Here is a 22,187-nt window from a genome sequence, read left to right on the forward strand (position 1 = left end):
AAAGCGACAAGGAGTCCTGTAGCACTTTATAGACTAACAGATGTATTGGAGCATAAGCTTTCGTGGGCAAAGACCCACTTTGTCAGATGCTTATGCTCCAGTAAATCTGTTAGTCTATAAGGGTATGTCTACACTACCACCCTAGTTCGAACTAGGGTGGTTAATGTAGGCAACCGAAGTTGCAAATGAAGCCCGGGATTTAAATATCCTGGGCTTCATTTGCATCTTACCGGGCGCCGCCATTTTTAAAGCCCCGGTAGTTCGGACTCCGTGCCCGCGGCTACACGCGGCACGGAGTAGGTAGTTCGAATTAAGGCTTTCTAATTCGAACTACCGTTACTCCTCGAATTAGAAAACCTAATTCGAACTACCTACTCTGTGCTGCGTGTAGCCGCGGGCACGGAGTCCGAACTACTTGGGGCTTTAAAAATGGCGGCGCCCGGTAAGATGCAAATGAAGCCCGGGATATTTGCACACGTCTGACACACGCTGAGTCTGTCACATGCGATCATCTGGGGGATACTGTTTTTTTTCCTGCCTCTCTGTGTGTGTGGGGGGAGGGAGGGAGGATTGTATGTACAGCACATGTAGCCTCCTGGGGAGAGTGTTACTAGGTTCCCCTCCTCCTTCATGCAGGTTGCCATGCGAGATATCAGTCTTCTCTGAATCACACTGAGTGATCCGAGAGTGTTTGCTGACTGAATGTGGTTGTAAACCTGGGCCTTATGTTGCACTGTTTTGTGGTTCAATTATGCCAGTCCACTTATAGTGGCTTGGTGTAGAAAGATGTCCTACTATGGAGGACAGCATAAGACTGGCCTCCCCAAAATCTTTGTGAGAAGTATTAGAGTTCCTATGTTAGTTTCATGGAGCTGTGCAGACAAGACTCCCGCTCCGTCTGCAGACACGTGAACAAGCTGTTTTGCACCTCTCGCGCTGTGTAGGCACAGAGTGTGCTGTACCTCACACTCCATCACCCTAACCTGCTTGTAGTTAGACAAAGTTTGTGAACTTTCCATAAGTGCCCTCCCTGGAGTTGGTGCTGGATAGAGACACATCCTGGATGGAGGGGACTGGCTCTTGAGGACCATCAGTTGGCTACAGGCTAAACCAAGCATTTCTTGTCCGGACTTGACAACCAGGCTGGGAACTCTGGCCAGACCACCCTCCATAATGGCATCCAAGCTGGTCATAGAAGCAGCACGTGTGAGCTGCAGTCCTGACCATCCACTCTCTTGCTTCGCCTTGTCATAGCACTGGCACAGCTCCTTGATTTTCACTCTGCACTGCTGTGCGTCCCTGGAGTATCCTTTAGCCCCCAAACAGCTTGCCATATATCAGCATTCCTCCTGCTGGTTTGGACCTCATTAAGGATAATTTTATCCCTCCACACCTCAATGGGGACTAAGGTCTCCTGGACACTTCAGGCAGGTGCTCTTCCACGCCCCTAGGAACTGGATCCTGTGGGAGCAGAAGTCCTTGAGGTTGTCACACTGTTGTTGGGATTGTTCAATACCATTTGCACGTGTGCTGCAATATGCTGCTCGCTCACAGTGGGCTTGCCACACTGACCACGTGGAACAGGCCCTTTACCATTCCTGGGCCTATTTGAGGTCAGTGGGAGAGCAGCAAAGATGCAAAATGTGGCCAGAGAAATCAGAGCAGGAAGCTGCAGGCCTCTTGGAGGCCAATGACATTGACTTTCTGGCAGCACTGTGTCTACACTAGTGTAAATTTTACCACACAAGGTCGGGAATAGCATTATTCCTTGTGAAAAGCAGGAGTACAGGAATCGACTTTCGTGACCCATAAGGTTGATGCTACAGGCTTGGTAGTGTGGATGCATCGCTTAAAAAAATGATTGTGTGAAGCTAAGGTTGATGTAAGGTCCTAGTGTAGACCAGGCCAGAAAGAGGAAAGGCTTGATTTCAGAGATGCTCTCTAAGAAAAAAGAGGGAAGATTTATAAATGGCTTGAATGTGTGGATGTTGGGAGAACACCAAGTCAAATATGACCCTTAGGTTATGGGCCTGAATGACTGCATTGAGTGTGGTAATGGAAAGTCAGAGCAGAGGGAAGGACATAGGAGGAAAGATCAAGAGCTCAGTTTTGGTTAGATTAATCTTAAGATGCCAATTGGACATCCACAAAGAGATGTCAGAAAGACAGGGCAAGATACTACATTGGATGAAGGGAGACAGCTTATCAGTAGAGAAATAGATTTGTGAATCATCACCCAGCTTGTGCACATTGATGGCAATGGCATACTTACTGTGCTAGATAAAGAGAAGTAGAGCCAGCCAATGCAGTGGAGCCAAAGTGGGTTTCAGGAATGAGAAAATGAAGACATCCTTGAATAGGTGTCAGGAGGGATTCCTCTGGGAGGAGCCAGCCATCAGATTGGTGATGGCAAAATATCTTAAACGTTGGGAAGGAGTCAGCCATTAGATGTTTTAGGGTTCTGGTGACGTGATCAATCCTTCATAACATTTTTTGGTATGTACTTATAGTGAACATATTTTTATTTCTGATCATGATGCATACTGTCTGGAGTCATCATATTATCTTGTTCTATGATCTTCTTGGATATGACAAACTAAACAGGTTTGGGCTCACTACTTGAATGACAGATTGCAAGAAACTCCTTGATTCTGCAAGCATTACTGAGGTACTGCAACTTCATAGTACTGATGAATCAGTAGGCGGCACTGTGGTTTACTACTGGCTCATAACAATAGCTCATCATTGTGGTAATGGAGCTCTTTGTTGGTGGAGTATTGTTTTGAGCCAGAAATAAACCAAAATGCTATCTACTGAATCATGAGCTACGTTCAAAACCAAATATTAGCTTTAAATAAGAAATATAATTTCTGTCCTGTGAGAAATTCTGATATTTCAGTGTTTGTTTTTGTGTCCGATCAAGACAAAAAATTGAAATATCAAAATATTTGAAAGAAAAGTTCTAAAAAATTTGATTTAGAGATGGCAAAATGTTTTGTCATATTCATTGAAATTAAATGCTTTGTTTTCAGTCTTTTGGAGAACTGCATCTGCATGTTGTGCGCCTTTGACTTCTTGGAGTTTTATTATTGTGTGTGCTTCACATTTTCATTTCCCTTTATCGCTGGACTGTATCTCCCATGATGCATCCAGTCACATGACTTTCAGGATACAGCACACATAGTTTGGTTAAAAGCAAATCTGTGGTGCATCAGAAAAGATGTAGTCCACCCACAAACCCTCGCCCTTAAGAGAGAATGAGGCATGAAGCACTCCAGTACCAAAGGCAGATATAGTTCAACACTAAACTGACTCAGAACAAAATGTTTTAATTCAGTTAATCAAACAGATGTTTTGATTTGGATTGAACCAACCTGAAATAAAATGCATTTTCCATTTAAAAATCATTTTGATGGAAACTCCTGACCAGATTCACTAAGGATTCAAGCCTGTTGTGATGTAAAAAGAAAGTGTTATGCCTAGTACTCTGGACAAATTCCAATCTGTATAATTACATGCAGTCTACCTAAATTTCCCCTGCATGTTCATTTGATAAAAAATATTAGTCTTTGCTTTCTGTTCTAAACTTACTGTGAAGCATTACTATTAAAAACAGGCTCTTTCAAGTTAGGGATAGATGTCATGATCTTTGCATATTAATTTGTTTGTGAAATGGTATTCTTGGGAATAATGGTATAAATCCTTTTTAATAGAGGTACTCCTTTATTGGTAAGTCAATTGTGTGGTGTTATCTAATTTAAGAATTAAATGTGTCTTGATTGTTTATATATCATTTATTGCCTAGCATATATACTTGTGACCTTGATCTAAAAACTATTTTTTTAATTAGTTACAGAGGTTATGATTGTCGGAGTAATCTATTTTACACTCAGACTGGTGAAATTGTATACCATGTTGCAGCAGTGGGAGTAGTGTACAATCGGCAGCAGAACACACAGCGCTTTTATCTGGGTCATGATGATGACATTCTCTGCCTTGCCATTCATCCCTTAAAGGACTATGTGGCAACAGGCCAGGTAAGATACATGTTTATATGCATCAGAAATCTAAAGTTATACTAAATTAGTGAATTTACACTGCAGGATTTTGCAACCTACAGATATCCAGGTGAATTTTTGATATTGTGTCGGGGACAGAGATTAAGTCTAATAAATGAGACTCTCATCTTTTTTCCAATTAGATCAATTCAGTCAATTTTGACAATTGAATTTATAGGCCTATATCTAGACTGCAGCTCTTTCTGGGATACCGGTGGTATCCCGGAAAAGCTATGCCGTGTCCAAGGAACGCATCTGCTTTTCCGAACAAAATTTCAGAAAAGCAGACGCATTCTTTTGCCATCGCTGTAAACCTCATTTCATGAAGAAGAAGGGATGGCTCGAAAGAGAAGGTTTTTCCGAAATTTGGCACCATGTAGACACGCCAAATTTCATAATAGACTCTTTCGAAACAAAAGTGGAAAAAGATACGCAAATTGCAATTCACAATTTGTGTATCTTTTTCCAATTTTTCTTTGTAATGTAGACCTAGCCTAACTGATTAACTCTCAAGTGAGCATGAATAAATTATCATTTTTATTTTATTTTTAAAAATCAACGCTGTATTGTGTTGCCACTGTAAAATAACATATAGAAAAAAGCTGAAGACAAGTACATTTTTATATTGTTAAAGGTAGCTGTCAAAATGAATTTTCTTTTAGTCTGAATTTCCAGTGTAGACTATTTTATATTGTCATATGAGTGAATTCTGTAAATATGCTCAAAATCTCAGTGCTGTTATTATTTACAATAAGATGCTATTTTTTCAGACAGTACCTACATTTAGTACTTTTTCACAGGCATCCTTTTCTGATAAGCATCTCCCAAAAGCTTAGTTCTTACTTCAAGAATTTATGGCTTGATCTGAGGAAACTATTTTGAGTTTTAGTTAGTGAACTCACAGGCTAAGAAACTGGTGACATAGATAAAGACTAAGGATGTTAAGAAGTGGGTAATTGACTAATTCTGTACGCGATACAATTTGTATTGTATACACAATTAGTTGATAAGCTGCGGCTCTGCAGTTTAAATGTAGTAGGAGTCAAGCAGTCTAGTTCCTACTACATTTAAACTGCAGAGCTGCAGTGAGGGTAAGTCTGGGACTGGCATGAGCCGGGTCTCAGCGGTCTCGGCTTGCGCCGGGTCCCAGACTGCTGCGGTTCTGCTTTTTAAATGTAGTAAGAGTTCCCAAGCTCTTACTACATTTAAAAGGCAGAGCTGCAGGGAGGGACCAGGCTCTTACTGGTCTTACTGCAGCTCTCACTACATTTAAAAAGCAGAGACACAGTAGTCTAGGACCCAGTGTGAGCCTGGACTGCTGAGTTGTGGTTTGCTCTACCTCCCTTGCCCCCTCACCTGTCCACACACTGCAGAAACGGTGCTGGGGGAACCAGCCTTTAAGCTGTCGCTCCCCAGCACCGGCTCATGCTTCCTGCCCATCTTGTTGCCTCTGTATCAGAGGCAGCAAGGGGTGGGGGGAAGTGAGTAGTTGACTACTTTAGTAGTCACTTACATCCCCAATACAGATAGATGATTATTAAGCTCACCAAATTCTCAGTTAAGAGTTTATATGTACATTGGTAATAATTATAATTTGAGTAAAAAATATGATTGAAATAATGTAAACAAATTAGTATAGTTAGGAGATTTTGATTATACAGTGAATTCCTTTGTTTTATATAGAACATCTTATGTATTGACTTTTGAAAGATGAAAGTATTTGAATAAAAATGTGTCTAAGATGCAGTATATTTTAAAATATGCATTAAATCCATGTTAAGATTGGAAAATCAGATGCTTAATAAGAAATGTTTTATTTATGGTTGCTCATGAGGTCTTGATTAAGCTTTATAGGCTTGCATGACATGATGTAGTAAATACATGGCAGAACCAAGTAAAACCCTAGGCCCCAGGCTGGCACCTTAAACCAGACTGGAATATTCTTTTCTTTCTGCAGCTGTCTACCTTCTTAACTACCATTTTGTGTATTGAACGAGGCACAGATTCTATAGAATAAATAGTAAGTGATCAGATAGTTAGACTACCAATGCCTGCATGCTCAACAGAGCTAAACGAGATTTTCATCCTAAATTTGAGGAATTTGCATTGACTCAAACTTGCTGAAACTAATAGAATTGCATATGTATTACATAATTTGACCTGCAAAACTTTATTACTGGTAATGATGCTTAAAAAAGGAAAGAAATTGTATTGGCTTTCGAGCCTAGAGTAGTTTACAACCAATAGTTTTATTTGTAAATAGAAAACAACTAATATAGAAATAACTGAGACAATAAACCTGCAACTCCTCACAGTATACTCTTTTAGTATAAAATCACATTATAAGATTAGTTAATTATATTAATTTTTCCAAGTTCTTTTTTCCTTGGAAGAAAGAAGTGGGAGTGACAGGTGTGAGGCAGGAGGGAGACATTTCATGTAGATACTCCAAGACTTCACCATTTGGTATTTTTATAAACAAAGTGGGAAAGAGATGAACACCATCACTTGAATTTTTTCAATTTAGTATAATTAAAATTTTATGGTAAAATTATTTTTTTTTCAGTACAAAATCAAAATATGATGAATAAATGCAATACACAAAAGAATGCCTATAACCCTTTATATTTTAGGTTGGTCGGGATTCCTCAGTACACATTTGGGATACAGAGACAATCAAACCACTGTCCGTTTTAAAGGGCTATCACCAGTATGGCGTTTGTGCTGTTGATTTTTCAGGTAAAGTATATATTTCATCTTTCTTTTTCTGTTTGAAGGTACAGTGCTACTCAGTTTTAATTTGTAAGTGGGATCTCCTCTTTGAGCTTAGATATGGACCACATTCAAGTTTTTTCTGGTGATCACCCTTAAATGACAGAGATTATCTAATAGTAAATATTCTCTGTAGAAAGCTAATTTTGTTTTTCACTTATCTGGAACAAGATTAAAAGAGTGTGTTATTTAAAATAAAAGAACTGGAATGAATCACTTTAATAATAACTAGTCCTTCTAACAGATGGGGCAATAGATCCTAGACAATGAGTCTGCAATGTTTCATCGAACTTTATATGAAAACCAATCCAGAGAGCCACTGCGATAGGTTAGTCTCTACCTGTAAAAGTCCTTCAGTGTTCTTTCTTCCTTTAAAAACGGTCAGAAGTACAAACCTTTCTATGCAGATCATTAATGTCTTTTATTTTAATTCCCCAAAATATTACTTCAGAATATCCATTGCAAAGAATTTGGAGCTCAAAATGATTGTGTTTAATTGAGCTTTTTGAAGAATTTAAGCCTTAAAGTGCTGCATCTGGAATTTGTTAGTAATGAATAACATACGCTAAACACGAATTTTCTTTAAATGTAAAATCTCTATTTTTATTCATTTTTTCTCTTCACTCATTTTTTTCTTGCTCAGGAACCCGCATCGGAGCTTTCTTGCGCAAGAGAGCATCCACACTGCCATGGATGCTCTTGTGCAACAGTGTGGATGTGGCAGTGTGGATGTGTTCTTGCGCAAGACTTCTTGTCTTGCACAAGAAGCCACCAGTGTAGACATAGCCTAAGAGTTTCCTATTATGAGCAGAATGAATTTTGTGTTGTGAACCAGTACTGAGTTCATGTGGCTTGTTTGGATGTACCACCGTGGCACCCAAGTTATTAATAAATATCTTACAAACCTCTACCTTTTCTCTCTGCTGCCATGTCTCTTCCCCTTGCTCTATCAGCTCCCCCCAACTCCTCACCCTTCCCTGCTGTCCTGACTCCTGCCCTTCTCACTCCCCTCAGCCCTCTTGCAACCTGCCCCCCCTCCACCAGCCCTTCTCTCCTCCCCTGTGCCCACTCCCCCAGTAGCCCTACTCTGATCATGTGAGCTACCCCTCCTCATCCCCTCTCCTAACACCTCCCTCTACGCACCTGCCTTGCCTCTCTCCTCTGGTGCTGGTCCCTCCCATGCAGGTGTCTGCCCTTCTGCTTCACCCCCAGAATCCCCTGGCACCTGCACCTTCCCTTACCCCTGCACCATCCTGGTGCATCCCCCTTCCCTCACTATCCTGCCCTCTTTGCCCTCTTTTTCCCCGATGTCCACCCCCTCACCACCCTCTGCCCCCATGCCTCTGTGCCCTCACACATGAATTGCTCCATCCCCGCCTTCCTCATGCCCACCACTCCTCTCAAACCTTCTCCCAGCACCTCCCCCTCCCCCTCTAGCTCCCAATGCCCTTTACCTCTCCCTTCCCAGCATCACCCTGTCCCCCTCCCACTGACACCTCCCCTCCTGCACTTTTCCTTATTGTCTCCACTTTGGCCCTCATTGCACCCTGTCCCTTGGTGCCTTCCCGTTTCTTCTCCTTCCCTCAGCACAAGCCCCTTCCTCTACCACCCACCTTCTGCCCTCCAGTTTGCAGCAACCCCGGCCCAGGCTCCAGACCCCATCTTTCAGGGTGGGGAGCCCAGACCCAAGTTCTGGGCCTCTCCCTGTTTCCCCAGCCAGCTTGAAACTGACACTGTTTCCAGCTCCTCCTCTGGCCTTTGTCTCTTTTTTGGACAAGGAGGCCACCTGATCTCTTTTTGCTCCAACACCTTCAGTTATCACCTTGCAGGAGAGGGGCCCAGGCCATGAGTTGCCAGGAGAGAGAGTGTTAGCCATTCTCTGTGCAGAGGGCATCACACTGGCCCTGTAGGGCTCTACAACAATCAGACACCCTTATCCCTGCACCCAGATACTTAAGAAATGCTTAAGGGAAGCTGAGGCACACCCACAATATTCATAAACCAGGTACCAAAAAATATCAAGTTCCTCTATGGCATTTCTAAACAGAACTTGGTAGCAGTGTTAAAAGCCAACCACTACAGTGGAAATAAAAAGAAACATTATTACACTACTGACAACCAAGCAGTTTGACACTGTGTTTATAACTAACACACCAAGATTTGTTCAAAGCCTTCAGCCCCTCTCCAATTCTGTCCTCCCCCCCCCCTCCCAGAGGAAAGTCAAGGGAAATTTAACAGATGTAATCCTGGACTCTAAACCGCACAACTGAGAGGAAAGTGGAATTCCCATCCAAAGATCACCATGTACAGCAGCAACTGGGCATAGAGATGAGTGCTTAGACTCAAGTGGAAGCCACACATACAGGATTGCCCGTGTTCCTACATTATTAAACAAACTTGTTTTAATCGTGTTACAGCAGCATCAGTCCATACGCATACACTGGGGTCAGTGCAAGATGTTTAGTCCCTTCCCCAATCATCATCTGCCTTAAACAAGTATCCTGTTCAGATGTGACCCTGCACAAGAGCAATGTCATTGTTGATGTAGCTTCTTGTTCATGTTACTGTGTTTGATAGGTATTTTTATGAACTGAAGACTAGGTATTTTCTCTAGAGACACTAACCAATAATAAAGGATGAAAAAGGAGACTCCCCAAAAAGAAAGTGTTTGTGTGGATATATGGAGCATAATGTCAGACAGCTGGCTTCTCTGTCTCCAGCAGCACCAAGAACATTAAGGTTTTGGTGAGCTAGATAGTTCCTCCTGACACACACACTGCAGCCCTACCTCTGCCATGTATCCCCCTACTTTCCCCCCATGCCCAGATTTCCCTCAGCCTGTATTGAATACAAAACCTAGTGGGTGACAGCCCTGTAGCTATTACAACCCACCCTCTTGTACCAACCCCTCTCCCCCATCTTAATGTGGATTGCAACAGGGAGGGGAGATAATTTCTCAGGGAAGGAAGAACGCTGAGCAAGAGCAGCAATGAGGGGGCGGGGGGACTAACCTCTCGGGGAGACAGAGTCTTATCAGGAGATGAGAGGTGGCAGAAAACCTGGAGCGGCTGAGAAATCGCTGGGGTCATGGCAGCCAGCAGCAATTGGTCTGTCTGCTCCAACACCACCATGCTCCCCCGCAGGTATGTGGCTGAGCAGCCCACACACAGAGCAGCTCGACCTCCGCCCCCAGGAGACAAAGGAGCCTCCCAACAGCACGGAGGCCAGCTGACTCCATTCATCACAGCTTCCTGAGCGGTGGGGGCTGGGACACTCTCCAGGCAGAGCCGGGGGAGAGACCTCACTCCATATTGGTGGAGCAGGGCTCTCGGCTCTGATTATTGCTGGAGCATGGGCACCATGAGCCCATACAACTTGCCGCCTATGCTTATAACTCTGGAATGGAAATTGATATAAAAGGTTAAAACTTTTTGAAGTCTCGGTTCTTACCTTAAATAATAAATTGTGGCAATGAGTTCTACAGGCTAATCATGCATTCTTATTTATTTCAATCTTGTCTCCTTTTACTTGTTTCTTTTCTAAAATGGAAAAGCTCTGTCTTTTCAGTCACTCTTCATATAGAAGTCTTTCCATGCCTGTAGGTCTTTTTCACACACCTCCGAGTCTTGGCCTCTTCTGGGTTTTTTTATATGCTCTTTGAGGTCAAAACTGATAAAAGTATTCTGGGTAAAGGCATAACTGATATATACAAACATACTATAAATATATGACAAATGGTGTGATAACACTTTATAGACTAACAAAACATGTAGATGATATCATGAGCTTTCATGGGCACAGCCCACTTCTTCAGATGACTGGAGTTCTGAGTTTAGGATGTGCAGACCCAAAATAAATAGAAGAGAAGGGGGAGGAGGGAAGAAAAAAAGGAGAGGGGTGGGAGACAGGGAGCAGAGGATATAGAAAATAGGGGGGTTAAGGGAATCTGAATATCTGAAGATTGGGTAGTTAAAACGAAGCAGATAAGAATCAAAGTCAATTGATAGTATCCTTCCTGACATAGGAATCTACACAAAGAGTTGTTTGCACCTCTATTGAAAGTTAAGTAGGTAGTGGCAAACAACGGTGTTAGCTTTGGAAAAAACTCAGGTGTTAGTCTGTATCTGCAAAAACAGTGAGGAGTCCTGTGACACCTTAGAGACTAACAGAGTTATTATGCCCTAATAAATCTGTTAGTCTCTAAGATGCAACAGGACTCCTTGCTGTGTTAGCTTTTGAGTGATTTTAATATTTCTGTTTTCACAGTTTAATAGTGCTGCAGGACAAATAATGGCAGGTAGTGTGTAATATATTTCTTTGTCTGAATTTGTCTTTGGAGAATCAGAGGGGACATACCTGCTTACTAAACCAGCATCATAGAGGACATCAAGCTCCCTCTTTCTGGACATTCACCATCCTGCTTTGGGTTGGATCTGAGTACTGGATCTAGCATGCATTTAAGTACACTCAGTCTGAGTAGTGACCTGGTGCTTGGCTTTGGCTTTTGTGCCAGCATCCCAGCGGGACCCTCAGGCAGCTGCTCAAAGCAGCTCCCGGTATCTCTCTGCGCCATGTGATTGGGGAGGGGGGAGAGACTTTGTGAGTTGCCTCTACTCCCCAGTACTCTCTCAGTCATCAGCCCCACGGGTATTTACAAAGTGCATGTCACCAGTCACCACTTATGTGAGGCATCAAGGCATTCAAGTCTATCCGTACCTCAAAAACTGTCTCATCAAATGAAAATCTCTGGACTGGGTGAAAAAGATCTGCTGTGATCCATCTGTCGTGGTCTGAGTCTGCTGATTAATGAAAAGAAAACAACTCTGATCCTAGTGCTGCATATAGACTTCATAGCAGTGAAGACTTCCTCTCAAAGGGCCGTTTCCAAGTTATGGCCAAACTGATATCTCATGACAACCTACCCTCTCACCATCACATGCATGTGCCTAAAGTTGTTGGGCCACATAGCAGTGTGTAGTTAGGTGGTGCAGCACGCATGGCTTCATTTCTGACCCTGCAAGCATGGCTGTCATTGGTTTGTGTCACCAACAGACAGGATTTGGACTGTGTAGTCATGGTACCAAGTCACAGCCAGTCATCACTGAGGTGGTGTTTGGACCTGACTCAGTGTTCAGGTGAGTTCTCTCTGTGACTGTCTCCTTGTCGGTCTCTCTTATATTCAATTATTTGGATCTGACTGAGGGAGCTCACCTGTGTGATCTCAGCACGCAAAGTCATTGGTCGCAAGATGATCAATCCCTGCTCATAAACATCAGAGAGCTCAGAGCAGTTTGCTTGGCCTGCCAGGCTTTCATTCCTCACCTGAAGGGCAAGAATTCCTGATCCTGATGGACAATACTTTATAACAACAAGCAAGGCACAGTCATCAACACTTTCCCAAGAAGCTTTCTGGCTGTGGAACTTCTGTGCTCTGTATGCCATTCATCTCATGGCCTCACACCTTCTGGGCACCAGGAACATGTTAGTAGATCTCCTCAGCAGGATCTTTTATGAATGGGCACTCCATCTGGAAGTGGATAGCCTGAACTTCCAGAGGTGGGAGATTCCCCAGGTGGATTTATTCAATTCCGGACAGAACAAAAAGTGACATATTTTCTGCTCAATTTGTGAGAAAGACAGAAGTTTCTGGTCTAACACCTTCTTCTGTGGGTGGGGGCTTTGCTATACACATTTTTGCCAGTGCCTCAATTCCACAGAATCCTTATGAAAACCAACCAGGACAAGGAGAGAATAATCCTAATAGTTCCTGCATGGCCTCACCAGCAATAGGGTTCAATGCCCTATTGACTTTCTCAGTAGCAGCTCTGTACAGCTTCCATTATGGCTGGACTTGCTGTCCAAAGATCACAGATGCTTCTGCATCTCACAGTAAGGTTGCTGCATGGCTGAATGCAAAAGAAGAGGTATGCTTGGCCTGTGTGCAGTGGGTCCACATCGGTAGCAGAAAACCCTTCACTAGGGCTACTTACCTAGTTAAGTGGAAACAGTTCAAGTTTCATACAGACAAGGTTACTCTTTGCACAAACCCTAAGTACTTACTCAAGGTTGCATCCTCTTTCCACATAAATGAACTGGTAAACTTTTTCCCAAAGCTGCACACAAATGTGTTTGAGGTCTCCATGTACACACTCGATGTTAGATGAGCACTGGTATTTTACCTGAAAAGGACTAAGACCTTCAGGGAAACCCCTTGCCCTTTTGTGGTGGTCACTGAATGTTTAAAAGATCAAGCCATATCGAAACAAAGGCTGTCCAAATGGATCACAGACTGTATTAGACTACGGTACACCTCTAAAGGTCTTCAATCACCATTACTCTTGACAGTTTATTCCATTGGAGTTGTTTCGTAATCTACTGCATACCTTCACAATGTGCCCCTCTCAGACATTTGTAACGCGGTGTGGCAGGGTCAGGCCAGGGAGCTGCTGCAGAGAGTGGAAAAGGCAGCCCAAAAGGGTAAAAAAAAACCCGTAAGTAGAAGCAGAGAGATGCAGGCCAATTAGATGCAACTGGGAGGGAGCTGGCTCAGGCTGATTGGGGCCTGCTGACTCTTTTGTTGGCTGACTGAGGGCCTTTAAAAGCCTCAGCAGTTGGAAGCTGGAGGGAGAGGACAGAAGGGAGGCTGTGGAGAAACAGAGAGAGAGAGAAAGAGAAACAGCATTAAGTGGAGGCAGCGAGGGAGGAAGTCGAGGAGCCGTGGCTGGGCTCTCTAGCACAGAGACCTGCAGTGAATCCCAAACTCTGGGGTTAGGAGCAAGAGACCAGGGGCTGGGGTAAGAGGGGCCCTTACCACAGCGGCTATCTGGGCATCTCATCTTACATTCGCAAAGCACTATGCACTTTCTTATGAGGAGAGAGTCTACACTTCAGTGGGCACTGCAGTACTATTATTGGCTTTCCACAATATTCCCAAGTCCCAGACACCACAGATGTGTTGCTCATGTCAATTTGATTACCTGCCCTCCTATCCCTTTAGCGGAGTTATTGGCAGGAAGGAGTAGAGAAGGTGTAGAGCTGGTGGTGCTTTTTTCACAGGTGCAAGAGCATGGCACTCCAGAGCCAACCTTATGGATGTCACTAAGACAAAAAGTTCTGACACATGGGCACACACACACATCTAGAATGGAATGTACATGAGCAACACATCTCAAAGAACAATAATTAGAGTTAAGGATGTTAAGGATTAGTCAACTATCCAATAAGCAAATGCTTATTGGATAGTCGAGTGTATTAGTCAATCTCTCCCCCACCTTGCTGCCTCTATCAGATAGAGGCAGCAAAGAGGGGGGAAGAGAGGGTACTTAAAAGCATCGCATGGAGCCCATACCCAGGGCGGCATTTCAAAGGGGCAACGCTGAACAGCTGATCCCAGGCTGCCTTGGTGTTTCAAAGCTGCAGCGCTGCACAGAGTTGACCCTGGGCTCCATGCGGTGCTTCCCCTTTAAAACACTGCTGCGGCGTTGTAAAGGGGAAGTGCTGCACAGAGCCTGGATGAGTCATGCGATGCTGCCCCTTTGAAATGCTGCTGTGGCGTTTCAAAGTGGCAGTGCTGCAGGGAGCCCAGGGTCAGCTGGGGACTCCCTAGCTGATCCTGGGTTCCAGTGCGGCATTTCAAATCGCCTGGACCCAGCTGATCTTGAGCTCCAGTGCAGCATTTCAAAGCAGAAGCGCAGCATGGAGCCTGGGGTCAGGGGCTCTTGTGCATTTCAAAAGGTAAGCATGCCTTTGTTGAGCCTGGAGTCAGCGGGACTTCCCACTGACCCCGGGCTGCATGTGGAGTTCTGCATTCCTCCTTTGAGGAGGAAGAATCCTGCTGGGGCTCTTGTACATTTCAAAGGAGGAATGCGGACGTGACTATCGACTAATTGAGTAGGTCAGGCCTCTTACAGTCCTTAGTCATTAGTTAACATCCTTAGAAAAGATAGGCCACTTGTTTTATTTTACCTGAAAGTAGCAAATTCCATTATTTAATGCACTTTATAAACCTTCAAGCTGAGGAAGCAATAGAAGCAGCAGATGTAATTCAAGGAGCTGTTGGAGTAGGAAATAATGTGAACACATCTTGTGGTCATTCAACAAATATAGCCATTTTCCTTTCTATGGAGGTTAAAATGTAATTCAAGGAGCTGTTGGAGTAGGAAATAATGTGAACACATCTTGTGGTCATTCAACAAATATAGCCATTTTCCTTTCTATGGAGGTTAAAATCATGCCTTCACAGGTCCGATAAGCAAGTCATCTTGCTCTTTTAAATGTATATAAGAAAATATTAGACTTTTCTGGTAATTTTTTCAGTTGCATGGGAGATTGTTTAAAAATTATTCCTGACATGCTACTTTGTAAATATCTAAGTAGCTACGAGATGATTAAGGTAATATATCAGACAGAGTAACACAGTTTTACATTTTTTCTGCATCAATATACTCTATTGAAATACCATCCTGAAAGGCTAGCTACATTAAATTTGCATTTGTTTTATAAATAAGCAACTTTTCCTATATTATACTTGTAGACCTGTGCAATAAAAAGTTGGTCATCTCTGTGCTTCAAACTGTTATACCTTCAGGCACTTTTCTTATGAACCTGTTTGGTGTAGGTTTGTTTATTATTATAGTACTGTAAATGGTCAAACATATATATGCTTTTACTTCTAGGCCTGTTGTATGCAAGGAGGGTCAATTTGTTTCACATGCCAAACTTAAACTCTTCCTGTAGACCTGTAAAATATTAGATTGTATATATTTGAAATTTACTGTGGCTGCTGTCTAATATCTTTGTGAAACTGATATGTAAGAATAAGACATTTAGTCAGTGTTTCATTTTTCTTTATGTGTAGTGATTTAATCCAGTAAAACTGGCAGTGATTTTGCTACTGTTCTTCTCCTCTATCCCTCCAACTTTAATTTTGTGGTTGTCTCTATCACATTGTCTTTTGGAGGCATATGATCAGCCTCTTTGGAACATGAATTTTTGGATCAGAACTTTGTAAGGAGTTATAGCCACAGACATCTCTGAGATACTTTGGTCATTGAGGCAGTAAAACAAGAACCCACTTCCTGGTCATTTCATCTATCATAACTTTGATTATACATTATTATATTTTATTGTTTCTTGGTAGTGTATGTATACAGACCCTCATCATCATAGTATTTGATTATATTGGTTTTTTTATTAGTCAAAGTTTACTTTACTAGTAGTTAATTTTAATTAATATTATTTTAATAGTTGTGTGATCCCAATGACACGTAACTGAATCTCTGGTTCTATGCTATGGCCTGTCACCCATTTTTTGTTTGTGTGCTGTATGCCTCAGTTAACCATTTTAAAGGCATATGGCATTTTTGGACCAACAGATTAGTATATTTGACAAGAAATCACATAATTGTTATAAGAAAAATATGTTCTTCTTTGAATGGTGTCCCCGTGGGTGCTCCAGTGTAGATATTGGGCTTGTCCTAGTGCTGCAGATCGGAGATTTTTCAGCAGTGGTCTGCCAGACCAGCATGCGCGCCAGGCGCCTCGTGCTATTTGCGCCATTTGTTAGAGCGCGTGGTCCAGCTCCCACCAGTTATTCTTAACTGTCCTTGGATGGAAGGATCTCTCTCTCTCTCTCCTCAGATTCTGAGGGAAAAACAATTCCCAGTTAATTCTTAGTTAGTTAGTTATAGTATTAATAGTTTGTTGTTCATTAGTAGTTAGTTTTTATATAAATCTTCAGAAATTGTCAATGACTCCACAACAGTCTCTGGAATTTATCGGCGCACGCCTAAACTCATCCACTGCCCGCGCATTCTTACTGCTGCACAGGTTTCATGCTATTAAGGACCTCATACAAATCATCTCCACGAGTCCCACTGTTTTGATACTTAACCTGCCTCCAACTCATGGGGCACATGGCAGCTACCACATATGTAGTAATGCATGCAAGGCTTCACCTAGTGTGCCTTCAGCATTGGGTATCCTCAGTCTATGTTCACAGCAAACACGATACGCATAGGGCAGTTGCTGTACCATCACAAGTGGCGAAATCTCTAACTTAGTGGACCGTCTCCACCAATATGTTAGCCGGTGTACCCTTGCACCATCCTCAGCCCATGTTGCAAATTACCACTGGAGCATCTTTAGTGGGCTTGGGGGCACATCTCAATGGTCGTCACATTCAGAGCCACTGGTCCATGAGGGAAACCTCACATCATATCATCCTTTTAGAACTGAGGGCAGTTTTCAATGCATGCAATCACTTTGCCACTCTCATTCAGGGCCACACCATCAGGGCGTTTACAGACAACATGACCATGGCCTTCTACAGAAACCATCAGGGAGGAACCATCTAGGAAGGAGCATGGCGGAAAGGGATCTAGGGGTCATAGTGGACCACAAGTTGAATATGAGTCAACAGTGTGATGCTGTTGCAAAAAAAGCAAATATGATTCTAGGTTGTATCAACAGGTGTGTTGTAAGCAAAACTCGTGAAGTCATTCTGCCGCTCTACTCTGCACTAGTTAGGCCTCAGCTGGAGTACTGTGTCCAGTTGTGGGCACCACATTTCAAGAAAGATGTGGAGAAATTGGAAAGGGTACAGAGAAGAGCGACAAGAATTATTAAAGGTTTAGAGAACATGACCTATAAAGCCAGGCTTCATGAACTGGGCTTGTTTAGTTTGGAAAAAAGAAGATTAAGGGGGAACATGATAGCGGTTTTCAAATATCTAAAAGGGTGTCACAAGGAGGAAGGAGAAAATTTGTTCCTCTTGGTTACTGAGGACAGGACAAGGAGTAATGGGCTTAAAGTGCAGCAGGGGAGGTTTAGATTGGACATTAGGAAAAAATTCCTAACTGTCAGGGTGGTCAAATATTGGAATAAATTGCCAAGGGAGGTGGTGGAATCTCCCTGTCTGGAGATATTTAAGAACAGGTTAGATAGACATCTGTCAGGGATGGTGTAGACGGAGCTTGGTCCTGCCTTGAGGGCGGGGGGCTGGACTTGATGACCTCTCGAGGTCCCTTCCAGTCCTATTATTCTATGATTCTATTAACTTGATTGCACTCCCTATGTGCAGTGGCAGTACGCCTATGAAACTGGTGCATGTGTCACAATGTGATGATCATAGCATATTACCAACCTGACAAAGACAACACAACTGCCAATGCCCTCAGCAGGTATTTTGTTACGGATCATGAATGGGAGCTACACTACCAAGTACTACAAGATGTTTTCTATGTGTGGGGCTTCTCAACTATAGAGCTATTTGCCACACATCAAAATGCGAAATGCCGGTACTGCTGCTCCAGAGTGGGAATTGGACTGAGATCCCTGGGAAATGCTTTTCTACTCAACTGGGGCACTCATGTACTTTACACCTTCCCTCCAACGACTCTGATACCGACAGTCTTAGAGAAGATTACCAGAGACAAGGCAACAGTGATCCTCATAGCCCCCTTTTTGGCCAAGACAGACATGGCTCCCCTACCTCTTCCACATGTCTCCTTACCCATCCTACCCGCTACCCAGACACCATGACATGCTGACCCAACATCAGGGAACCATGGTGCACTCTGAGCCTGACCACCTTCACCTAACAGTGTGGTTCCTAGTTGGTTCCAAAGCCTGGAAATGATCTGTTGCCAAGATGTCAAATTGGTCCTGTTACAGAGTGGGAAATCCACCACTTTGAGTGCCTAGATTTCATTCCTGGTGCATGGACAACAATCTAGACCCTGTCTCCATCCCCATACAGTGCATTCTCAATTGCATCCTTCATCCTTCAGCCATTTTTATGCTAATGAAGCGGGGGAGATTTAAATCCCCGCTTCATTAGCAATTGCGATACATCTAATTTGCATCCCTTTTACGAAAAAGGGATGCAATCTAGACGTAGCCAAGAAGATAGAGCTGCCACCAAAGGTTTAAACTAAAGAGGGAACCAGTTTCTCTCTCTCTCTCTCTCTCTCTCACAAACACACACCTACCTTCATTCATTCACACACATTCATTCCTGCCCTCAGGCACTTACACAGGCATATGGGTTGCAGAAGGAGCCAACACATGTAGATTCTGAAGGGTCTGTCTGCTGGTCATGGCTGGGAAACTGGTCAGGAAAGAGACTGGCTGTAGAAAAAAGAGCTTCTCAGAAGGAGGAAAAAAGAGAGACTTCTGCCACTGTTACCAGAGGTTCTTTCAACCCAAACCTATCAGTAACTTTTACTCTCTGTGAGGAGGTGTCAGGAAATAATTCAGGGGAGACACGGTCATCCAACCGATAGATGGATGGTACAAACAGGACAATAAAAGAGTGCTTTCACTTAAAGCTAAACTTTACTTAGTCTCAAGCACTTACACACGTCCGCAACAGGTTAGTAAAACACCCCGACCCTCGATAATTACCGAAGTTGAGTGTGGCTCTCGAGTGACACCAAACAGGCTTCTAATGGCCAGTCTTCCGTCTGCCGGTGGGGGTGAAGATGTGTCCAGAAGTGAAGAGTCCTCAAGGAGCCCTCGAGGCGTCTCTCCAAGTATTCCCAAAATTGTCCTCCCTAACTCAAACTTTTCGTCCCTATTTATCCATTAGTATTACAATATCTTGTCACTCAAAAACTTGTTAGGCAAGCACTTTTTAAAGGTTAGGCAAGAGATTTTCTTCTGATCATCACTTTCACCAGATGCGTTTTTTCTTTTTCAGAGACTCCATGCTTGGGGGCCCTAACAGATATACGTCTTAGGGCATTTAGACAAACTTCCTGTTTTTCTAAATGTATAGCTCAGTGATTTTACTAGAGATTTGGGCCTCAGGAAGGGTCAAGCTGCCCTCTCTGTGGCACCCAAACTCCCCTTCTTCCCCCTTCCTGACTTGGTCATGCTGTCTAGGCCTATTTTGGGCCTGTTAGCTTGGTTGCTAAAGTTCAAGCAATAAGCAGTAGTGGTTCAGGCACATTACTGGATTTGCCGAAATCTCCCTGTACAACACGTGCTCGCTCTCCTTTTATTGAGTTTGTATGGCTCCTGTGACTCATCCACCTCATCACCAGGGAGCATGCCCAGACTTTCCCTTTATCCAACAAAGCAGTAGTCTCTGCTGACTCATCACCATGTGCTCCATGTGCCTCAGCCTTGTAACTCCTACCACACAGACACATACACCTTCATCACTCAGGGGAGAATGCAGTTTAGAGCAAGTTACAAGCAAGGTGGCTGAGAGTTACAAAGATTACAAAGTTGCAGCTTACAGTAAGTTTCTGAACTTATAAAGCAAAGTTGCTGAGAGTTACAAAGTTGCAAGGTTTTACAGAGATAACGAGTTGCAAAGTTTAACAAAGATTACAATGAATTGAAGTTTAAAACCTTAGCCCTTACAGTTTAGTGTATTTCCAGAAAATGCATGTGTAAAATCAAGTAAGCTCAGGCGGAGGCTTTTTCTATGCAACAGATATGCTTTCTATTTAGAAGCCCATCATAGGTACCATAGGGCCTGATTTCCTTTAAAAGAGTCAGATACCCTGTTACAAAAGGATATTTTTGAGGACAGCTTCTGATGTGGAGGATATTAAGGTGAAGTATGCCTCCAGTGCGGAGGACCAGGAAGTCAATAACTCTGCTTTAGATGACATTTCCCAAATTTTGGAAAGCTAGCAACACCAATAATTCCTTTGCCAAAACTCCAAACATCCAAGATTTAGAGATATAACAAAATTAAATGACTAACCTAGGGTATCCCACTAAGTTAATGGCACGGGGAGGGTTAGAATTTGAAAATTCATGGCTTGGAAAGTCCTATACTCTAGCCATTAGACCATCCATATAAAAGAATCTCCCTACATGCAGCATATCAGCTGTGGTTTATCTATTTATACATTCTTTCATTTCATTATTAAAATTAGTGGTTTGTATGATTTATAGTATATATTAGTGTTTCTTAAACTGTGTTCCGTGGCACACCGGTGTGCCACGAGGCAGTCGGAGGTGTGCTGCAGAGAACAACAGAATTCAAAATAGCCGCCCTTAAAGGGGCAGGTGATCCTCAATAACTTTCCCTCCTCCTCTCCCCCCTCCCCCAGATTCTCCCTGGCCTTTTTTGTTTCTTTTTTGCTCAACCAAAGATCCTTGGTGTTCCTCATAAAAAAAAAATTGTTTGGTGTTCCTTGGTCTTAAAAAGTTTAAGAAACACTGGTATATAGAGAATAATAATTTTATTTCTTGTTATTGCAGAATAATGCTCTCTGCTCACTCTCTTTCCATACAATTCCTTTTGTAGCGGATGGCAAACGCTTGGCTTCTGTTGGAATAGATGATAATCATACTATTGTGCTCTGGGACTGGAAAAAAGGAGAAAAGCTTTCAGCAGTAAGGTAAAAGTTTAACTTTATTTTGAAATCTCTACCAAAATTTAGTTTCAGATGGCAATGAACAGAATGGATACAAAGTTATAATACTACTGGGTGTTTCTTGATGCATCCAGTCAGTAGCATTTAGCTTAGATTTAATATTTGTTTTGAGAGAAAAACTGTAGGTGAAGTAGAACCATCAACCACTTCAATTAAAGTTAAGTCACAAACGGGAGATAAGAAATAAGAGATTTGTTTTAACATTTCTTTGATGTGTGAGTAAATGCACAGTACCCTTTGAAACAGTTTCTTTAAAACTCACAACACACACTTCCAATTGTCATTTCTATAACTTGTCATCCCCCAAAAAAATTATAGTCACAGACTGCATTCAGTTCCTTTCCCAACCTTCCTCCTTACCAGTCACAGCTGTGCACTTCTTTGCCTTTTCTGTGGAACATTCATGCACACTACTTGCCTCTCAAACACGACACATATCTTTCTTTAATGTTCCTATTTCATGCAGCTAGGTTTAGTGCTTTTTTCCTTTCTGTAGCTACTGGACCTTGAGTCTTTTGCGTGCAGCTGCTGCTGTGAATGTTTTTCTGGGCCGCATCTACCTTTCATACAGTAGCTGCTTTCACTAATGTACCCTCTCAGACCTGCAGATGTTGGCATCTGCTTTTCTTTTGCAGAGAAGGAATCACTTCTTGTGCTAAGTCTCAAGAAGTGACTCCTCTAGCCTTTTCCTATGTTAGTATTCTCAAATAAATGCTTTCTCTAGGGACACCCTTTTGTTGCAGTTGCTTACTCCTCCCTTCCTGATCCTCTGCTCTGAGGCTATGGTAACTTGGTCTTGCAGCTGGTAGCTGCAACCAGGGCAACTTTGCCTTCCTTGAATAGTTAGTTTTCTCTTCAAGACAATAGTTCAAGCTCTTTAAATCAGACACTGTCTTTAGAAGGTGGTGCTGCAGTTAGAGAAATTATCCATAATCATCTTAGTTCAATTGGTTCTTGC

General features: G+C 42.8%; 1 protein-coding gene across 5 annotated transcripts in view; it reads left to right on the forward strand.

Moving 5' to 3' along the window:
- The window catches only part of EML5 (EMAP like 5), a 315,990-nt gene that overhangs the window by 113,588 nt on the left and 180,215 nt on the right, over positions 1 to 22,187 (forward strand). For all 5 annotated transcript variants that reach the window (XM_075926737.1, XM_075926739.1, XM_075926736.1 and 2 more), the window contains exons 14-16: positions 3,851 to 4,037; positions 6,692 to 6,797; positions 21,100 to 21,193. In XM_075926737.1, coding sequence (XP_075782852.1) covers positions 3,851 to 4,037; positions 6,692 to 6,797; positions 21,100 to 21,193 — 387 coding nt within the window. The remainder of the gene's footprint in view (positions 1 to 3,850; positions 4,038 to 6,691; positions 6,798 to 21,099; positions 21,194 to 22,187) is intronic.

Source organism: Pelodiscus sinensis, chromosome 4 (genome assembly GCF_049634645.1).
Source record: "Pelodiscus sinensis isolate JC-2024 chromosome 4, ASM4963464v1, whole genome shotgun sequence".
Lineage (NCBI taxonomy): Eukaryota > Metazoa > Chordata > Testudines > Trionychidae > Pelodiscus > Pelodiscus sinensis.